Source organism: Argentina anserina, chromosome 3 (genome assembly GCF_933775445.1).
Source record: "Argentina anserina chromosome 3, drPotAnse1.1, whole genome shotgun sequence".
NCBI lineage: Eukaryota > Viridiplantae > Streptophyta > Magnoliopsida > Rosales > Rosaceae > Argentina > Argentina anserina.
In genome coordinates, this window is record NC_065874.1 from 30,843,735 (window position 1) to 30,864,405 (window position 20,671).

The 20,671-nt window shown below is 38.1% G+C and overlaps 3 protein-coding genes across 3 annotated transcripts; 1 reads left to right on the plus strand and 2 right to left on the minus strand.

Moving 5' to 3' along the window:
• Positions 1–12,837: 12,837 nt before the first annotated feature.
• Positions 12,838–13,890, minus strand: LOC126787474 (GPI-anchored protein LLG1-like). Its single transcript, XM_050513353.1, has 3 exons — positions 13,785–13,890; positions 13,584–13,643; positions 12,838–13,190 (listed from the first exon to the last, which is right to left on the minus strand). Exons 1-3 carry the CDS (start codon positions 13,888–13,890, stop codon positions 12,838–12,840), a joined length of 519 nt encoding a protein of 172 aa, XP_050369310.1.
• Positions 13,891–15,001: 1,111 nt separating this feature from the next.
• On the minus strand, positions 15,002–16,681 carry LOC126786442 (PHD finger-like domain-containing protein 5A). The gene is made up of 2 exons (XM_050512273.1): positions 16,588–16,681; positions 15,002–15,628 (listed from the first exon to the last, which is right to left on the minus strand). The coding sequence occupies exon 2, from the start codon at positions 15,608–15,610 to the stop codon at positions 15,278–15,280; it is 333 nt and encodes a 110-aa protein (XP_050368230.1). The 5' UTR covers positions 15,611–15,628; positions 16,588–16,681; the 3' UTR covers positions 15,002–15,277.
• Positions 16,682–18,015: 1,334 nt separating this feature from the next.
• LOC126786439 (gibberellin 2-beta-dioxygenase 6-like) lies at positions 18,016–20,355 on the plus strand. The gene is made up of 3 exons (XM_050512270.1): positions 18,016–18,482; positions 19,098–19,434; positions 19,973–20,355. The coding sequence occupies exons 1-3, from the start codon at positions 18,028–18,030 to the stop codon at positions 20,198–20,200; spliced, it is 1,020 nt and encodes a 339-aa protein (XP_050368227.1). The 5' UTR covers positions 18,016–18,027; the 3' UTR covers positions 20,201–20,355.
• The last annotated feature ends 316 nt before the right edge of the window (positions 20,356–20,671 follow it).

Consider the following 20,671-nt stretch of genomic DNA (forward strand, 5'->3'; position numbering starts at 1 on the left):
ACTGCTCTCGGCACTGTGGTTTGCCACCACACCGTGGCTGCCGGGGCTTCCTGCGGCGCCAGTGTGAGGTGGCATGGTCATGGTGTTTTCTCTGTTGTAAGGATAGAACAATCCTATGTCAAGGGAACCTTTCAAGTACCGAAACAAATGCTTCATTCCATTCCAATGACCTAGCGTAGGCGCGGAGCTAAATCTAGTTAATAGGTTCACTGCGAAAGATATGTCCGGTCTAATGCATTGAGCAATATACAATAGTTCCCCAATTGCACTAAGGTATGGAACTTCAGGACCAAGAACTTCTTCATCATCCTCTTTAGGACGGAATAGATCCTTCTTGATATCTAGACTTCGGACGACCATGGGAGTAGACAATGGACTTCATAAATCCATATTGAAACGTCGAAGCATCTTTTGCGTGTAATTCGACTGGTGGACTAAGATGTCATCGGCCCTATGCACAATCTCAAGGCTGAGACAGAATTTCGTCCTCCCTAGGTCCTTCATCTCAAATTCTGACTTCAAATAAGACACGGTCTCTTCAATCTCATCAAGAGTACCAATTATATTCATGTTATCAACGTAAACCGCAATGATGACGAATCCAGAATTTGTCTTTCATATGAACACACATGGGCATAGTTTATCATTCTTATATCCTCTCTCTTTCAAGTACTTGTGCAATCAATTGTACCACATTCTTCCGGATTGTTTCAACCTGTACAACAAATAACGTAATCTGACTGCATGAGCACTCCGTGGTCTGGAGGCACTTAGTGGAGGTAAAGATAGTCCCTCTGGAGCTTTTATGTATATCTCTGCATCAAGATCCCCTTAGAGATAAGCTGTGACCACATCCATAAGCTGCATGTTTAATATTTCGGACACTACCAGACTAATGAGGTAGCATAAGGTAATGATGTCTATAACAGGAGAATAAGTCTCTTCATAGTCAATACCAGGTCGTTGTGAGAATCCTTGCGCCACGAGTCTTGCTTTATAACGCACGATCTCGTTCATCTCATTATGCTTACGAACGAAGACCCATTTATGTCCAACTGGTTTGACATCTCTTAGAGTCAATTCAACCTTTCCGAAGACTTCACTCTTCGCTAATGAGTCAAGTTCTGCCTAGATTGCTTCCTTCCACTTCAGCCAATCTGCTATGCGTTCACATGCAGCTACATAGCGAGGTTCAACGTTGTCTTCAAATATGATCTCATGTGCGACAGAATAAGTGAAAATGTCATCAATGTATGTAGTGCCTCGGTTTCGGGCCAACTGCTCACTTGTGAAATTCACTGAGATTTCGTTGTTCTCTGGCATCAAACAAGATTTCATAGCGTCCCACGGTAACACTTGAGTTGATTCATGGATATAGCTGTAATCAGATACCACTTCATACGATGGTGATTCATCGTTGATGACGTGTTGTTCCTTTGTCAATCGCTTCTTTCTAAGCTTTGAATCCCTAGAGTTAATCGGTCTCCCCTTTTCATTTGAGGAGCCAAGGTCGAAGCTGCTCCATGTCGGGCCATCTCGGCATCGTTTCCACAAGGGGCGCTGACAGCACCACCGCGTACGGCTGCACTACCGTTGGCTGTCACACTGCCAGGGATGGTGCCAACGTTGCTAGGTCCAGGAGCCTGTCTTCCACACCCATATTTCGGGACATCCAACCATGTTGGTACATTTGCAGCAGGTATGTTTGATCTCGTCACTTTAGCAATATCTACAAAGTCGTCGGAGATCGAATCCGCGACTTTTTGGAGGTCGATAATGCATTGCTCTTCTAACTCACTTTGAGCAGTGCGAGGATCATAATGAGACATAGTGGGGACACACCACGTTAATTCCTGACGTTCATTCGGAATGATAACATTCTCATCTCCCCTTAATGACGGGAAGCATGTCTCATCAAAGTAACAATCTCCAAATCTTGTAATAAAGAGATCTCCGGTAGTTAGTTCTAAGTAGCGGACAATCGTTGGGGAATTATAGCCAACATAGATACCTAATCTTCTTTGAGGACCCATCTTAGTACGCAGTGGAGGCGTAATAGGCAAATAGACGGCGCAACCAAAAATGCGTAAGTGTGAAATATTGGGTTCGTAACTTGTTACCATATGGTACGCATTAAACGCTTAGTTAGCCGCGAGTCCGAAATGAATAAGTGTCGTTGCAAGCAACACTGCATATCCCCACGCAGAGACTGGCAGGTTAGTACCCATAACCATTGCCTGAGCAACAAGCTGAATACGCTTGATGGTAGCCTTTGCTAGACCGTTCTGTGAATGAACATGAGGAACGAGATGTTCAACTTCGATCCCAATAGACATGCAGTAATCATCAAAAGTTTTGGAGGTGAATTCTCCAACATTATCCAAATGAATGGATTTGATAGGATAGTCGGGGTGGTGAGCCCGAAGTTTGATGATCTCAGTTAATAACTTAGCAAATGCATCATTCCTTGTGGATAGCAAAGTGACATATGACCAACGCGTCAATGCATCAACCAATACCATAAAATATCTAAAAAGTCCGCATTCTGGTTTAATATGTCCACAAATGTCACCTTGGATACGTTGTAAGAATGAAATGTTCTCGGTCGAAGCCTTAGCAAAAGAAGGACTTCCTTGAAATTTAGCAAGAGAACAAGCTTTGCAAAACGAACGATGGGCATCAGAAATTGCCATGGAGGCATTAGAAAGCACGTGAGGCATCACCAGCTCCTGTGAAGGAGGGGATGCCACCACTGACGGCATGAAAGCCGTGGAGCTGCCGAGAGAGGCAGGCTCGGCCACGCCGTGCGGTGCACGGGTAGGCACGGCCTCACCATGTGGAGCATGGGTGAGGTGATCCTTTAATCGCTTCCGGGACTTGAAAAACTGATGACCATATGAATTCATAAGAATTCTAATCATCATATCACGTCCAGGGTGCCCGAGACGGGCATGCCAAAACATATAAGAGTCTGAATCACAAAAATTGTGTTCAACCGCATATGATTCAAAAATTCGAATGGAAATAAGATACAAACCATTCTCGAGACTCTTCATCTTCTCTAAGCTGCGGCACTGACCTGCTTTCTCAGAGGTAACACAAAGATATTCCTCTCAATTCTCAACATAAGTATCGAGGTGAAAACAATTAGCACGTATATCCTTAAAACTTAACAAGGTGCAGGGAGACTTCGGCGCATAAAGAGCATCTACGACGTTGAGAGTCGTACCATTAGGCAACATGAAAGAAGCGGTGTCTCTTCCTTGAATGATGGATTTCGAACCAATCATTATAGTCATTGAACAAATTGAAAACACTAGATCCATGAACAACTGCCTGTGCCGTAGAACAATGTGAGTGGTTATGCAATCAACTAGACATTCGATTTCACCGCGAGACATCTACAAAATGACAATTAAGAGAGTCAGCGACACGGGAATAATTCTAAACAATACACCGTAGAATATTGTAAGAAATGGAATCAGAACAAAGTGTGATCTCATCGAATGTATTACATGGCAATAGTACTACATTCTTCAACTGAAGAGTTGGAAAACATGGTATTGAAGCAGTGAAATACTAAACAGTAAACTAGGGTGGTAGAAACCATCTAAAAATGGTGTAAAAAAACACATAAAGAGTGTTAGTGAGTACATATAACGGACTTGGAGAAAACCAGAAAACTAACCGGAAAACCATGTCAAAAGAACTCAAAACCGGGTGAAATTTAGACTAGGAAAACGTGGCAGCAAGTACTGCTGGAAATATGCTGGAAAAATTACGAGAAACGATGAACAAATGTTGGAAAACTCGCCGGAAACCGGGCGGCGGCTGCCGAAGCTGCAGATCCGACATGAACCGGATAGTGGTGCCAGAAATGCTGGCAAATGGCAGGAAGGCGGTCAATACGCCGGAAAAACGTTGGAAAACTTTCTGAAACCACAGGAACAGTAACCGGGTACGGCCAAAGGCAAAACGATGTCGTTTTTAATGTTCTGAGGTCCGTTTTCTAAATTTTGAAGTTCTAAATTCACAATGTAGTGCTATTAGGGTCCCATGTAACCCAAAAACGTCCAATTTAAAAACCACGTGAGTTGCACACGTTGATCATCATGCTAAGTGTAAGGTAAATAAAATTCTCAAAGAGATCGTCTTGTAAACAAGAAAATGAGAAATTTTATTAAATTCCAATCTTTAATACATCACACATGAACTTCTAATTCCAAAGTCAATGAAAATAACAATGGCGGTCGGCTATAACAATACTTGAAATCATAAAGCTAAAGAAGCTAAAAACAACTAATCAAATTCGGGGGTATCCATGGTAGTGACCGGAGGCTTAGCCTTAGAAGCAAGAGGCTCAAACTTCATGGAGATGTGGTGAGTCTCGATCTCAGAGTCCTCATCCACATGATGTGATTCGGGTTGTAGAAACTTCTTGTAGGAGGAGTATGCCTTGATCATCTCTTTGCTAGCGCGACAATCACGATTACAGTACTTGAAAGAGCCACATTTGAAGCATGAAGACTTGCCATTACCAAAAGTGGAGACATGAGGAGGCACACGGCCTCCTTGAGGTTTGGGACGGGACGGCCTCCCCCGGAGGGTGTGGCGCCGCCACCATCATGAGTCCATGTATTGGATTTAGGCCGAGACTGGCCTTGTTGTCTCCCACCACGAGAGTTGTTGTTTTGGTGCTGGTATGGAGCGTTCCATGATTGATTCTTTTGCTTAGGAGTTTTCCCATAGTTAGACTGTGGCGTAGAAATCTTTTTAGTACCAATATGTCTATTGTTGTTGTTGAGGAGGATCTCAGAATGCCTCTCCTTCTTAGCTAAGAGCGCCATTAAGTCGGCGAAAGACCAGATCTTCCATTCCTCAACATGAATACGGTACGTATGAGCTTGAACCTCATGGTTGATTAGAAACATGTCCAATGTCTTATTGAGAAGATCTAGGTCGGTCTTGATGACACCAACGGTGCCAAGATCAGATTACAGGCATAACATATCCTGATTGAAGTCATCCACTCTATTATAGTACAATAGACGGATGTTATCCCATCTAACGGTCAATTTAGGGAGAAGCTTATCATGAACGTTGTTGTACTGCAAGCGTAGTTTGTCCCATAGTTTTTTAGGATCTTTTATGTTCAAGTATTGCCACTTGAGAGTTGCATGGAAGTGACCTCTCATGAAGATGAGAGTTTGAGTCTTGGCCATGGGTGGGAAATTAGCAGGAGGGTCGGCAAACATGCATTCAATTCCTCGGCTCTCGAAAGCGAGCTCTATGTCGGAAACCCAACGGTGGTATTCCTTGCCTTCTAGATCAAGAATGCCAAATTTTGGTCGAAATGGCGATGACATCTACAAAAACGAATACATAATCTATTAGATTCAAGTATAATAGGAATTAGAAGGGGCGAGGTATATGGTCACAAGAAAAATTGATGCAAACCGCAATACTCATGATCGTACCCAATACAGTGGTGCACTCAGGCGACCACACAAAAATCGATTAATTTCTCTTTCAAAACAATCATGACTCCCCCAAGACCGTTACACAAAAAAACATCGACCAAGAGGGGAAACCCATCCCTCTATAGTCTCATCGGCGTTATAAGAAATGCCGGAATGAAGACAAGAAGAAGGCTAATAGCGCCTGATATAATATATATATACGTTCAAAAACGGGAACGTAATGAAAAATTTACCTTTGAAGGTGTGGAGAAGACGGGAGTAGCTTCTCTTGAGCGAAGACTTTGTTTGTGAAGTTTGCGTTTCTTGTGTGAATAGGTAAGGAGAGCAATTTTGAATGCTTTGATGCGGGGACTTGCGGAGTAAAAAGATGTTTTTGCGGAGCGAATGCGGAGGAGACCCTGCGGAGCTGCGGGGCTGCAGGCAGGAGGTTGCGGGGGCTGCAAGGGGGGGGGGGGGTTGCAGGGGTCGGCAAAGGCTGTAGGGGGGGTCTGCAGCGGTGGCGAGCAGGAGCGGCGGGCAGGGGCTATCGCCGACGAGAAGCGCCGATGGAAAGATGCCGGAGGCCGGCGGTAGAGAAAAAAAATATAAGGCTCTAAAAGTTAAGGGTTTTAGGGCATAGTGCGTGATAACGTGATGCATGATGAAATAATTGTGTATTATTGAATGATATGGGGGCCTATATATAGGCATTTATAAAACCACAGTCCCGTAGTATTCGAAGTCCTAATATATTATAGAGATGCTAATCTATCTCCTAATAGGAAACCTATTAGGTTAAGACACACATAATGGTAGAATAGTAATTCTTCCGAAACAAAAACTATTTTATAAATCTGAAAATAATTCATTACATAAGAAGTAATCGAAAAATTAGAACTAAATCTAACAAACAAATATCAATAACACACAAAACAAAACCAGAAACCGTAACATAATTGCTAGAAGTCATCTAGTTACACTTTGAAGATCTTCTTAGAGATATCCCAACAAGGTGGCACGACTTCTTCTTGAATGGAATTCCAAGGCTTAGAGCTTTGGATAAAATGAATGAAGGAGAATGGTGCTAGCGGCCTGGTTATGTTTTGGTGGTGATGAGTATGTATAAGGCAGAACCTTGGCTTCTTTTTGTGAGAATGACGACCCTCCTTCTGCTGATTTCATGTGGTTTAAATAGAGAAAATTAGGGTTTCTTCTAATGCATCATGGCCCTTGAATCAACTGAAGATGAATGGCTACAATTAATCCATAAAAGATTAATTAGAATTGCACATAAACTCCTTTTTTTCCTCTTGACTCTAGGCTGATTTGAAGAGAGAAAGAAATCAAGATCAAATCCCCTTGTGATGCACGGGAATAAGGAAAGTAAAAATCAGAATTACTTTTCCTCCTTTTCCTCAATTGTGTCTAGGTGCATCCCTTAATTTCCTCCCCATAAAATCAGAATTTATCTTGATCTCAAGTCCACGGTTCCACCCTAGGATTTCTTCATCAATTTCTTGAAATATGACGTGAGACATCAACCTTCACACTCCCATAAATCATGGAATCCTACAAAATATCAGAATAAATCAAATTAATACATAAGATAAATAGAAAAGATATTTTAGGATGTAATTTCCAGAAATATTTTATATTCCTTATTTTCTGCGTTTTCATGTTTTAATTCACACATTTGGTAGTCAAAGTCTCATCTAACACACATATGAACAATATGACTTAATTAGCTAATAATAAGGGTTAGCATGACATAGAATGAGGCATATAAGCATTAGAATTGTAGCACAAGGTTCTCATATCACCTTTGATGTTTTTGATCAGAGCTAACACATCTTTATCCCCAGTGTAATAGTTTAACTCTGGCGCATTAAATTTTCCTGTCAGAAATTTACAAATCTTTTCTTGATTTGTATCCGGAGTTATTGTAAGAACTACTCATGCCCAGTAATAATCATTTGCATTTGTTTGCAGGATGATTTGGTCTCTCTCTTTTCTGGTAGCTGTAAATGAGGTAGACTTTTGGTTAACTCTTTGATCTTTTTGACAGTATTACTGTCGTCTTCCATGAAACATAATTTCTTCTTGGAACTAGTCTTTGGTGAGAGTAAAGCAGTGAGGCCACTAACCTGAGGGATAAAATCTCTCGCAAAGTTGACAACTCCTAAAAACCTCTGCAAAGATTTTGCATCAGTGATTTAATCTAGGAATTGGTTGATTTTCTTGACAATGTGTTCTTAGAGATGAATCTCTCCATCTTTTACATGAATGCCTAAGAACTTTATTTCTCCTTTGATCATATATATATTTTTATTTTCAAAATGATTCCTTTATGTACAATGAGCATGCACACCTGCTCTAAATGCTTCAGATGTTCATTTATAGTTTTTGAGAAGACTAAGATGCCATCTATATAAAATATGCAGAAATCCGAATAGGGCTTGAAAATGTTATCCATCTTCTTTTGGAAAATAGACGGAGCTTGCTTGAGACCAAACGTCATAACCAGCCATTCGTAATGCCCTTGTGGTGTTCCAAAAGCTGTTAAGGCTATGAAATCTAGGTGCATTTTTACTTGCTAAAATATTAATTTAGCGTTGAACTTTGAGAAGATCTTAGCTCATTTGAGTCGATTGATGACGACTCTCATATGAGCTATCTGATACTCGTCTTTAATGGTATTTTTGTTAACATCCTTGTAGTCAATTACCATCATAGCTTTTCCCTTTACTTGTTTTGCATGATTTCTAACTAGAAATGTCGGGGCATGATGCGGGCAATTTGAAGGTCTAATTAACCTTTTCTCAAGCAGTTTTTGAATCTGACTCTATTTCTTTCATGTCTTCTTTCATATAATGAGGGATGGCTTTGACATGATAGATGCCATTGACATCGTACATTTTTTTTAAGTTGACAATATACATGATCTCTTTCCTAGTATAGTTAGGGATCTTCAATAATTATTGGTTTCAACAAATTCTTTATTTTTGCAAGGGTTGGCACATTTTTCAACTCAACTTTGTTAGCATACACATTTAGGTTATGCTCTCTGATATACTCATCTTCTCTATCTGAGCTTTCTTGATCTAATGAATCTGAATCTGATCCATTAAAGTCATATTCTTCCCCTAACTCTGAGTTTTGTGATTCTATCTTTCACACTATCACACTATGATCTTTCAAATGGTCTTTTAGTAGCACCATAATTGGCTTATAATCACCACTCTTCGTTGGCGATTTTTGATATTGATTTGTAAACCTTTTTCCGATGTTGCTTATTGCTTCTGTAATGCAAGATTCACAGAAAAAATTATGGTTTTTCTCAAATCCAATCATTTCTGGATTTTGGATCACAATTTGTTGGAGAAGGAAATCATTTCCTATCAACACATCAGCTCCTTGACTTTCACATTGCCAAATGACCCTGACTCTAAAGTTTCCTCCACCTAGGGAAATATTAACATTATAACCCACATTGTCCATGATTATCTCATGCTCAGCCATAACAACTCCAATGACTGATCTCAGAGCCTTTTCCCAATATTCGTCGGGGATGACATATCTTTTCGCAAGAGTATATTATACGTAAGAGTCTCCAATATCTCGAGACACATGTTTTTAACTCCTTTGAGTTGTTTCTTCGCAGTTTTGGATTTTCTATTCTTACACATTGCTTCCTCAAGAGATCCTTGACTCTTTCGGCAATCCCGCCTACCGTACAGAATGGTAAGAGATTTTGTTATAAAGATTGTGCTACTGCATCATTCCATGGTTCTAGTAATTTCTTGTAGTAGGTCCTTACCAGATCTTCATTATCTATGTCTCTAATAGTGCAATAGTATTTCTGGAATTTATTCGTGTATTCTTCAAAATACCTCATGTTGCAGATGCTGAGTTTTTAAATATTTGCCTTAGATCCTTCCTTTAACTGCTCGTTATGTCCCGTAACATCTCCACGGAATTGTGCGTAAATAGGACATGCAAAGTCTAGATGATTGTTGGTTTGAGCCAAATTAGCTGCCCAATGAGGTCATTGAGCGCTCCTTTTGAAGGATTGATACCACTTATGGACTATTCCAGTCATGGTCGACTTGTAATATGCATTAGCTTTGTGGTATTCGTATTTTGACAATACCAGCGCTTGGGTTAACCTTAAGCTACCTACCTAATTATCTATAGTCTTTCTTTTATCTCCGACTTGATCCAGGTCTAGGCATACTCATCTTTCAGATACTGACTGTCCCCATTTGCGTTCAGTAGGAATGAACTTTTGAGAACTCATTTATCTAGGTTTTCCTGTAGGAGCTAATCATTTAGGGAGTTTGATTTTATTTTCTCTGATGATCTTCGTGGGTTAGTTCGTGTTATTCTAAACTACAGTATGTCCTTGAAGAGTGTATTTATTCATGTTAGATGGCTCACAGACTCTGGCTGAGCATCTTGATGAGGAAGAATCTTTCTTCTGGGTTTTATTTTGACCTGAGAAATTTTTTTCATCATTTCTTCTAATTCCTCCACTGATTTACAAGTATCTGCTCGTGAATATAGCCTCTTTAGTTCTTCAGACCTGACCATTTTCAGTGGTCTCTTTGTATCTTCTTCCCCAAAAGATTCTTCGAGGAATATAGATGACTTGGTTCCCGAAATGATTCCTTCTTCATAACTGTCTATGGAGTTGTAGACTTATCTTTCCTCCAATATCTTTATAGATTGAAACATTAGTATTCTCTACTTGCTTGACGGGAGGTCTCAGGTTCCATTCTCTTGGAAATGTCACTTCATTCCATTTTGTGACATGCTTTTGCTCCGTATGATTTTTTGGATTTGTGAGCATGGATGTAGTGATCCTGAGACTGTTGAGAAACTTCGTATTCAGAGCTACATTCGAGCTCATAAACTTATAATTGATTTGATAATTTATGACAAGCTCCATCATTCCTCTTTTCATAGAAATTTCATCTGTCTTGATTCTTAACCGAATATAGTGTGGTTCATCTCTGAGGTGAGTGGTGAAGTTTGGGAAAACATTAAAATATGCTACTTGATTGCATATGGAGGCTTCCACTGTTCCTAGCATACTTTTTTTGAAGTCTGTTATCCTGTCATCTTATATGACACATAGGACAGAGCAGTCTATCTCATCTCTGGCTAGGAGTTTTATTCCTACTTGTACTACTCCAATATGCATGTATGAATAACCCTTCTAAGTTATCAGCCTGAGATCTATTTCTCCACCTGTTGCCGGGACAGTTAGTTCAAAATTCTTGAACTTGTGGGAATGTAAAAGGAAATAACCTTTTTATAGATCTCATTGAGTTTGAATTTAAGAACTAATGCTTCCCGTACGCTTGATTATATCTCATTATACTCAAATTCTTGAGCATAGATGAGTTGTACATGAATTGTGCTTCTTTTGCTTAATACTCTACTTAACATCTTCATGTTCCTTTTTTCAGTGAAACTGGAGGATTTCCATGAAAAAAACTTAGGTTCACTATGATATTATAGTTATGTTGATGTAGGGATATAGATGCTTTTGGCTTCTTTTTCCTTTTTCCTGACCTTTACCTCAACCTTTTGGTTAATCCGATTCGGATGATTAGAGCTTCTAGATGTTCTTTAAGGGTTTCCTGAGTCTTTCTTAGTTCGAACGCTTGCTTTTGAATGTTATTAACAAGGGTTTTTGTTCGAACTAACTTCTTTTCAATATCTAGTAGATATTGTTTTTCTTTGAGGTAATCAAGTTTTATTTCATGTCTTCCAATTCTTGAATTTATCTCTTCAAGTTGGTTGACTTTGAGATGAAATCTCTCTAAGTTGTTCAAGCAGCTTTTATGCAGTCTTGTTCTTGGATAGATGATTTAGGAATTCTATCAGACTCGATCGTAATAGATCAAGTTCCTCGACTTCTAATTCTCGTTGCAGATGAGAAACTTCGTCATAGAATGTATTTAGTACTCTACACACGTACTCTATCAAGTATTGGTCTTTTTGAATATGCCTTGAATAAAAACACTTTTGCCACCTATCATAATCTTTTGTAATACAAAAGGATTGAAAGTTTTTAAGTTTGAATTCTCTCTTATTGGTTAAGAGAAGTCAACTTTGTGGCATAAGCCTTTTTGCCTACCTGCTCTTGAGCAAAGCAGACTCTAATACTAGCTATGGCGGATCTAACCGATGCTCAAAATGTTTAGGGCTTTTTAATCTTCCTCGAAAATTTCTTCAAGAACTATGATATTTTCTCTAGTTTCGTAGATTCTACGTTGGACTCTATATATAATATCATAGTAATTTGTGGTTTTTTAGGAAGGTTACCTGTATATTTTATTAGTTTTTAATATTTTTTATTTTCTTCTTAGAGTTCTTTTAAAGAAATTTTCGCAAAAGCTAAAAGTTCAAGTCTAGAAGCTATTAATTTTGCAATAATTATAAGAAAAATAACTGTTTATCTTCGAGTAGAGGATGAATTTATATATTTGTAGTATGTTAAATAAATAAACTCAGAAATCAAGACCCACCATGCTCTGTAAAATTATTATTTTTACTTCAATAATATTTAAGGTAAAATGCATAGGTGAATAGTGCTTGATGTATTGTATGATGAATCCCATGTATTTTGTCTTGATAAGGAACAATATATACTGGTGGATTTAAGACTCTCAATTACACAATATTTTGACTTATCTTGATGTTGGTTATTTGGTCCAGATTCAAAGAGGAAAAACAATGGTTAAGAAATGACCAAGTGTTTACACATCCCGGCATGCGGGCTAGTTGTTCCAAAACTTTGTTTTTACATGGTCAGATCAATTGAGAATCGTAGTAAGCTGACATAAATCTATCGTCTTAGTTTCAGCAAACTTCACGAATTTTTTTTCAGTTTTACAACTTCAATTAACTGGTTTTAGATGACTCTTATTTGTAGTCTGAGTTTATCGACTATCTCACAATTCGGAAGAAATTTATTGAATGCATAAATTTTCACCTCATATGACATAACTTCGATTATCATGTCGTTTGAAAACATTGAAACATTCGAACAGCGCGCGGTAACAAAAATTATCTGTCTAGGTCCTTTGTGACGTTCGTACGGTCGTACGTATATGATCAAATATTCAAACATGGCATTGGATATGAAAGGAATTAAAACTTGATTGATCCTAAATCTAGTAATGTATGCGCCCCCTGTCTCGCAAGCATATGTAACAAAGTTATACTATTACTTACTACTTAGAGTCAATTGATACTAGCTAGTATACAAATTGGTGGAATAAAATCCGGCAATGATTGAATCAGATTGGGTTACAAGTAATTAAGATGACCTTGTACATCGGCGCGCATCAGCAGCAGCAGCAGCAGCTCAAAGGAAATGTAATGATAATAATATGATAGCAGCGGCCAGTGCTACGTGAGCCGCCGATGGGGAGGCTTTGCTGCTGCTGGGTTTTGGTGGCTCAGCATCCGCACATTCAAGACCAATTTTATTGTCTTCTTTACATTGAGATGCAAACAGGCCAGGAGGGTATTTCCCATAGATGTTTATGTAGCTAAACATGGTTGTAGCGCAATCACTTTTTTCGTCACTAACCTGCTCTGCAAAAGGGCAGGCAAATTCCTTTAAAGCTTCACAACAGATCTTGGGTGGGTAATTTGGTCCCTTGCACTTGCTTGTAAGGATTGTGTAATTCTGATTCTCAAAGTTCACAGGGCAAGCTGCACATAAATATTATGTGAGTTTTGATAAAAAAATTCATACTTGATCAAAATCTCCGATCAAAACATGCCCTAGCTACAACATAATCGATCATTGAGATTTGGATGATCGAATTCGTCCATATTGATTGACTTTATTCATGCAGATCGACAGTATTCTGTTAAGATATTATAACCACATACATTCAAAAGCCAAAAAATTACAAAGACTCACGATTATTGCTTCGGACAGTATATCAAAGAATAAGGAATGAATAATTAAAATGCAGCTGATTCAATCATATATATACACAAAGACGTTTTGAAATCGATGAATTGGTGTGTGTGGATGCATTATGTGATAGATAAAATTGCAAATGGAACCAAGCGAGTGAGAATAGAATTGAACATTACTTTTTTGGGTTTGAAGAAGCGAGCGTCCAAAGGGTCCACGAGGAGGGTCAAATATATGATCTGCAAAATTTTACAAATATTCCAAGTAAATATGACTTACAACTCATGAAAGCTTGAGACTAATTAGTTAAAACAAGAGAGATACATATGATGAATTAGAGACAATTAATTAAAATAAAAATGGGTTATATATATAATTACTGGGGAGGAATGTGGCGGAGGACGAGGTTGAAGCCAAGCACAGGAGAATCAGGAGAAAGAAAAAAACGAGATAATGACATGACGATCGATACGAATACGTAATCATTTCTCTGGTCTCGTTTCAGCTTGGGGAATTCGTCAGAGATCGAACACCAAACCTGTGTGCCGACGACGATCTCTGCGTTGATCCTCCTGGAGTAGAGCTAGGGTCACCCACGGCCTCTAAATTTGCTCGTCTACCTGTTTTTATTTTTATTAATTTGTTTTTCTTAGTAGAAAGAGAGCCAGAAACAAAGGGAAATAGAAGGAGGAGAGCCAAAATAGCTCATCGATCATCATCAATCTGTACGCATTGTTAGGTTTGTTACATATCGACATGTGAAGGATTAATGTGTTGATGAGTTAAATATGATCTTAATGCGTTAAATATCGACATTCGAGACAGATTTAGCATTGTGGTCCAGTTTTGATAATCGATAAGGAACTAAATATGATCTTAATGATAACTTAAACGTCAGTTTAAATGTTCTAAATGTTAGAATTATAGTCATGCTATATAAGATCATTTTCGCTAGTTTGGTGTAAAACTTCATAAAACTACATTAATGGTTACATTAATAAACTGCTTACATGCATCACAGATAAAATCCTAATTAGACACTCGAAATTATCATAAAAATTATATTGTTGTTGATGTTATTATTGACAGGAGCCGAAAAGAATGATACGTATGACGCTATATTTGGTGCGAAATATGCCAACTACTTATTCATCAAAATTATATTTTGAGAAAAATACGACACGTTATCAATCAATCAACATTCTTGGTATGAGAATTTGAAAGCATTTGACATGATAGTGTACTTCTCACTCAGATTAGTAAATTTAGTTTACTCTAATATCTAAAGAAGCTTTTTTTTTTTAAACAATATCTAAAGAAGCTAAACAAAACTCTGACAAAAGCACTGGTGTACAATTCGGCAGTATATAGAAAATTCACACTAATTAAACTGAAAGATAGTAGATTAGTGGACCTCTAACTACCATGTGGCCTTGTTTGGAGAAAAAAACTAACATGTAGCTCACATTTAAAATATATAGAAATGCAATTTAGATTGCTTTATTAGCCAAATTGCGTTTAGTGTTAAACATAAAAATTGTACCTGAACTCAGGCTAACAGCAATTTTGCATGAAAAAACGAGAAAAAATGAATTTTTCATCCTATGTGCAACCGTGCAAGTAGCATGTTATTTAGGCCTCACTCATGTAAAAATTCAGATAATAGGCTAACAGCCTGAATTAGGCCTCACTCATCTAAAAGATACAATAATGCTAGAGTCATACTCGTACATGAAGGTTTTTCTTCTTCCTTGCCCACCCAAACTAAGAATGAGCATATATATGGTTCAGATGCCACTTTATCCGATACAATTCTTTCAGAAGCAAAGTGTATTCAGCGCTGTCTCAACTTACAACACCCATATTTCCTTCATCATCTCTTCTTAAAGCCATACTTCTTCCGTTCATAAAAGAGATCTGTTTTGGCACTACCTAGATTGACAATCTTTGGGCATCCATCCCTGTCTTTCTCCTGCTGTGTACACTCCTTGCAATAGTAAGCATCAGAAATACCAACTCCTCCACAGATAACACAACGACCCTGAAATGATCCGTAGTTGCATTCATCACAAACCCTTACAAGAGTGCAAGGGCGCACATAAGAGTCACATATCACACACTTACCATCACACTTCTCACAGAGCCGCCCGATGGCAATCCCTGGTTGCTTCCGGCACATGATCAAATCAGGGTGATGCTTCGCCATTGTTCACTTTGCTGTAATCTGCATACATATAACAAGTATAAGCATTTGTACCTTGATTGAATAAGATAAAGCCTATTAAGCTCTGGCACAAAGACAGACTGAAAACAAGTTATATGGAATGTGATGTTCTGTTCATCTGTTAAATGTCCATCCTGAGACTCAAGCTATTACAAAAATAAAATGGTCTAGTCCCCTTAAGCCAATGAGTTCTCCCAAATCCACCATTCAAAGCTAAACTTGGCCAAAGTGGACTATATCATAAACAGTGAGTAGAATCTAAAAATAACAGAGCATTCAGAAAAGATCCTAACGTTTTAGAAGGTACCAGATCAGACTAGTCTCTATTCCCCTAAACCCCAGGACTCTCCAATATGGTAGATTGGTAGATCATATTTGACCCATCATATAGCCGAAGCAACTAGTACAGAGACTGAAATGTTTTTGCTCTTTCGACACGCAACTCGACCAAAGTATAACTTATGCTCAAATGTCTGTATCAGCAGTTAATTTGGCAGAATCCCAAGTTCCCAACAACAATCGAATAGGTCTATAAATAGAGAAAACAAATCACAAATCTATAAACATTAACATTACAATACAGCCGCTGTTTATATTGATGCCAAGATAACAACTTAGATGGAAAGTGAACATTAACCAACGTCTCAAAACAGAGCACATCAAATTAACATGGCACATAGTGTTGAATTATCGAATCACAGAATTTCCAACCATTATCAATAACAAAACCTGAAATAAAAAAAAATTCAAGAACTAACGAAAGCAGTGCCACAGCTATATAATGTACAGATCAACTACCTTTAAACTCAACCAATCAAAAATAAAACAAAAATCTTAATCAAAACCCACCAAAACGAAGCATATAGAGTACAAATACTAAGCAAATTGAAAAATCAAGCACATCAAATTAAAAATGGTGGGTATAGATCAAGTTATCGATTAGGGGTTAAAGCACCAACCTGAGTTGCAGAGAAGAGCCTCAATCGAACTTTGAAGAACAAGCGGACCAAGTTCTGTTGTTTTTTGTTCTGAAGAAGAAAACTTTAGAAGAACAGATGAAACGTCCGTTGTTTCCAGAAAGGACGACGCACTTTTGTTGGGCTTGTTAATTATGGGCTTTAAATGTTATTTTTGAGATGAGGCCTGCATTGAAAACGATCATGGGCCATGAAAGCTCGAGCAAATTAGTTCACGTTGAAAAGTGAAAACCTTGGAAAGTAGGGGCAATACTGCAATAGTGCTAGTTTTACAAGAAAACAATTTAGGAAGAAAGCTACATCTTTCATGAGCTTCAGAGCTTGGAAAGGTATTCTTGATTCTAGACCTTTACTCACTGAAGCTATCACATGGACTGTTGGAAAGCTCTTTGCCTGAGAACCGAGCTAGCTTGGTACCGCAATACTGCAACCTCAAAGTGTCAACAAAGGCCGAAAAGCTCAGCAACATAGGCCGGAATTCTCTACACGTTGGCACGTTGCGGTCATTGCATGTACGTGCATAGTTGTTGTCGTTGCTGTACTTTTATTTCATAGTTTCATTCCGACTTTCATCATATTGAATAATATGAATAAATTCATGCTTTGCTTTTTGTAATGTAACCAAATTAACGCATTGTTTACTTTTTATACGACAAATAGGAAGATAGATATGAAAAGACAATAAAATTTGTCACATATCCTCGGTCATTGTAACTAACAAGCATGGCCATATTATTATCATAATACTCTGTACTAGTACCCACAATTGCACAACATTAATTATAAAATGGATTTTTAGAACTATACATTGTTGCACATGAATAAATTGTGGGAAATAATTCATTGATGTGATAATTGTTTTGTATATATATATACAAAAAAGAAAATAGCTGTACTAACTTAACTAGAATTGCCTCTAATTAAGACAACCAACACCATCTTTCAAAGACATATGTACGTCGCACCAAGCGCCACGCACACGGGATTTTTTCTTGTAGTAAATGGTCGAAATTTGATGTGATATATGATTTGCTTGATGAGGAATCGAAATGTGAGCAAATATCTCAACTCATTCCTTCCGACCCGGTCCTTTCTATACATCGTTTTCTGTTCATCAGAACCTTTCAGATACATCTGGGTCATAGATTGCTAGGGTCACACGGCCAAAATGGTTTCCATCAGATCATGACCCAGACCCGACTACCCGAGGGACCACCAGACACGTGTCAACTTCACAGCGCACAAATACAAAACCCTAGGTCCTACCTCCCATGAATAAAACACATCCATCGTGCTCCCATTAAAATATTATATAGTTTGCTGTCGCATTCTAGCTGCACCAGCTTGGAGCGTCTTTGTTTTTATAAGCAGCAAGAAGATGAACAGCACCCCCACACAAACTCCACCATTTCTCTCTGAAACATGAGCGTTGAATCTTACCCTCCTCCGTTTCGCAACCTACTCCAACCTTCACTGAGCCACCCGGTCCGGACCCCCGATTCGGGTTGTGGTGCCCTCTACTCGGATCCTATACCAGTTGTGGATCTCAGGTGCCTTGAGCTTGGGGACTGCAAGCTTCTTGAGGAGCCTTGCAAGCAATGGGGATTATTTCGTTTGGTGAACCATGGAGTTCCTCAAAGTCTTCTGCGTCAACTCCATGACCATGCCAGAACGCTTTTTTCTCTTAACTTTGAATCCAAACAGGCCCTTATTAGAAACCCTCTGTCGTACTTCTGGGGTACCCCTGCCCTTACTCCAACTGGGGCTGCGTTATCGATCGAGAAACACAAGAATATCAATTTGGTTGAGGGTCTCAACGTGCCTCTCTGTCAACTGTCTCGAGTTCAATCTGACGATCCTATAATTGCTTCTTTCTGGTACGTACTACTCACAGTCAATTTTGTTTAACTATATATGTATCCACAGTTCTTTCTTTTTTGGCTCCATGTTTAAATATAACTGATGACCCTACTCCTGGGAAATTAATACCTAGTGGAGAACCCATTTACTGTTTTATTAATTCAGAGACACTGTACTTACTTCTTAGTTCTTACTTCTTAGTAGTATTAGTTTAGAAGTCGTATTAATTTGAAAACTAGCTAGCTAGCTGTATCTGGCTGATATTCCAAAGCGCATGTCTTACTTTCAAGCTTGATTTTACTAATTTGATTGTTGGAATTACAGTCCGACATACATAGGGTATAGCGATAATCGAACACGTGTTTAGCTGTTCGAATGTTTAATGTTCTTACTCAAATACAGTTTTTAGTTTGGCCGTGGAGCCTACGATGTGGAGTGTGTTTGTAGTTGAAATTTAATTGTACGTATGAGTAAATTCTTTGATTGATAGATTTAACTAATTAGACGTAATCCTTGTTTCTCTCTCTATATATATAATTATATATTTTGTGTTTTCCTTGGATTTATATTTGTAATTAGTGAGATTGCTTCACAAAAGGGTAACCATTTTCTTTACCTGATTCACATCTAAGCATTGTGCTAGAAGAATATGGAAGGCATCTAGGTCGAATTGGCAGAACCCTATATGAAGGTATGTCCAAGAACCTGAGTCTTGATCCAAATGAATCCGACACAAAGTTATCAGAATCTACTGGTTTAGTACGTGTATACCGATACCCACAGTGGGCGTCCAAATCTAAAAACCAAAACAAATCTACATGGGGAATGGACGTGCACACTGACAGTTCAGTGCTGTCCATACTGAACCAGGACGAGGTCGATGGCCTTGAAGTGCTCAAAGACAATCAGTGGTTCACTGTGAAACCCATTCCCAACACTCTAGTCGTCAATCTTGGAGATATGATGCAGGTCTTGCTCCTCGATCATTCCCATATGTATTATGTATATATAAATTAAGCTAGACTATCAGGGTAGATATATACTAAGCTAGACTATTCATTTTCTCAAATATTGTTGATATATACTTTGAATTGATTTCATATATAATGCTATAATATTGCTTGCTGCTGTGGATTACAATAGTTAAATAATCGAGTTCATCGATCATGCCCAAATAATTGGGAATTTTATTAAACTGTCTAGTATAGTATTACATATATAGCATGTTGATATCGTTCTGTGGCAAGAAAAACAAAGCATGAAAAAAAAGATGTTGTCTAACTTACGAATTGATATAATTAAGTCACGTACAATGGTCTTTGTTGACAGCATCAAGAAATATTTCATTTGTGTTTTGTGCTAATTGGATACCATATGAACTTGTATGTTGATAGTTGTAAATCGTGGCCTCTGTAATATGCATGGGGTAAGTGAGTGCAAATTTCACTACCCTTATTTTTGTTCCATTTAAAATTAGTGCTTACTGAATTCATGTTGATCAAACCAGGCGATAAGTGATGATAAATACAAGAGTGTGAAACACAGGGTGAAGGTGAACGAATACAGAGAACGCATATCAATTTGCTACTTTGTGTTTCCTGACGAAGGCAGTGTGATTCAAAGCTCAATCTACAAGCCTTTTACATACAGTGATTTTCAAGGACGAGTGCAGCAAGACATAAAGACTATTGGCTATAAGGTTGGCCTTGACAGATTCAAGCGTATAATTCCTTAGTTGTTATTAACAGATTCTTTTGGTCCAAGTAACAATTATATTGCGAGTCAAAACGTACTGATGTATTAGTTTGCCAATCAAATTTAATTTGTAAGAACTATTGGCATGCAAAACTAATACTACTGAACTTGAAATTTTAATGAGCATTAATATAAGTTCTAAATTTAAGTGTTTGGGGTTGTGTTTTGATACTTTGAGGAGTTTGAGCACAAAACAGTCATAACTATATATGCCTATCTTTCTTTTCCTCTTTCTCGGTACCTATAACCCAATACATACTATATACAGTACATTGATACATGACAAAGAATGGGTAAATTAAATCAGAAAAATATAAATCAAGGAAGCGGCGAACAATCAAGAAGAATACTTTGAAAATATGTAATTCACGCGTTCTAAAGCAATTAACTGCTGGAATATTTAAAAAGATGATCTTTTAGACTTTCATATTGCTCATATGAAATTGCATAT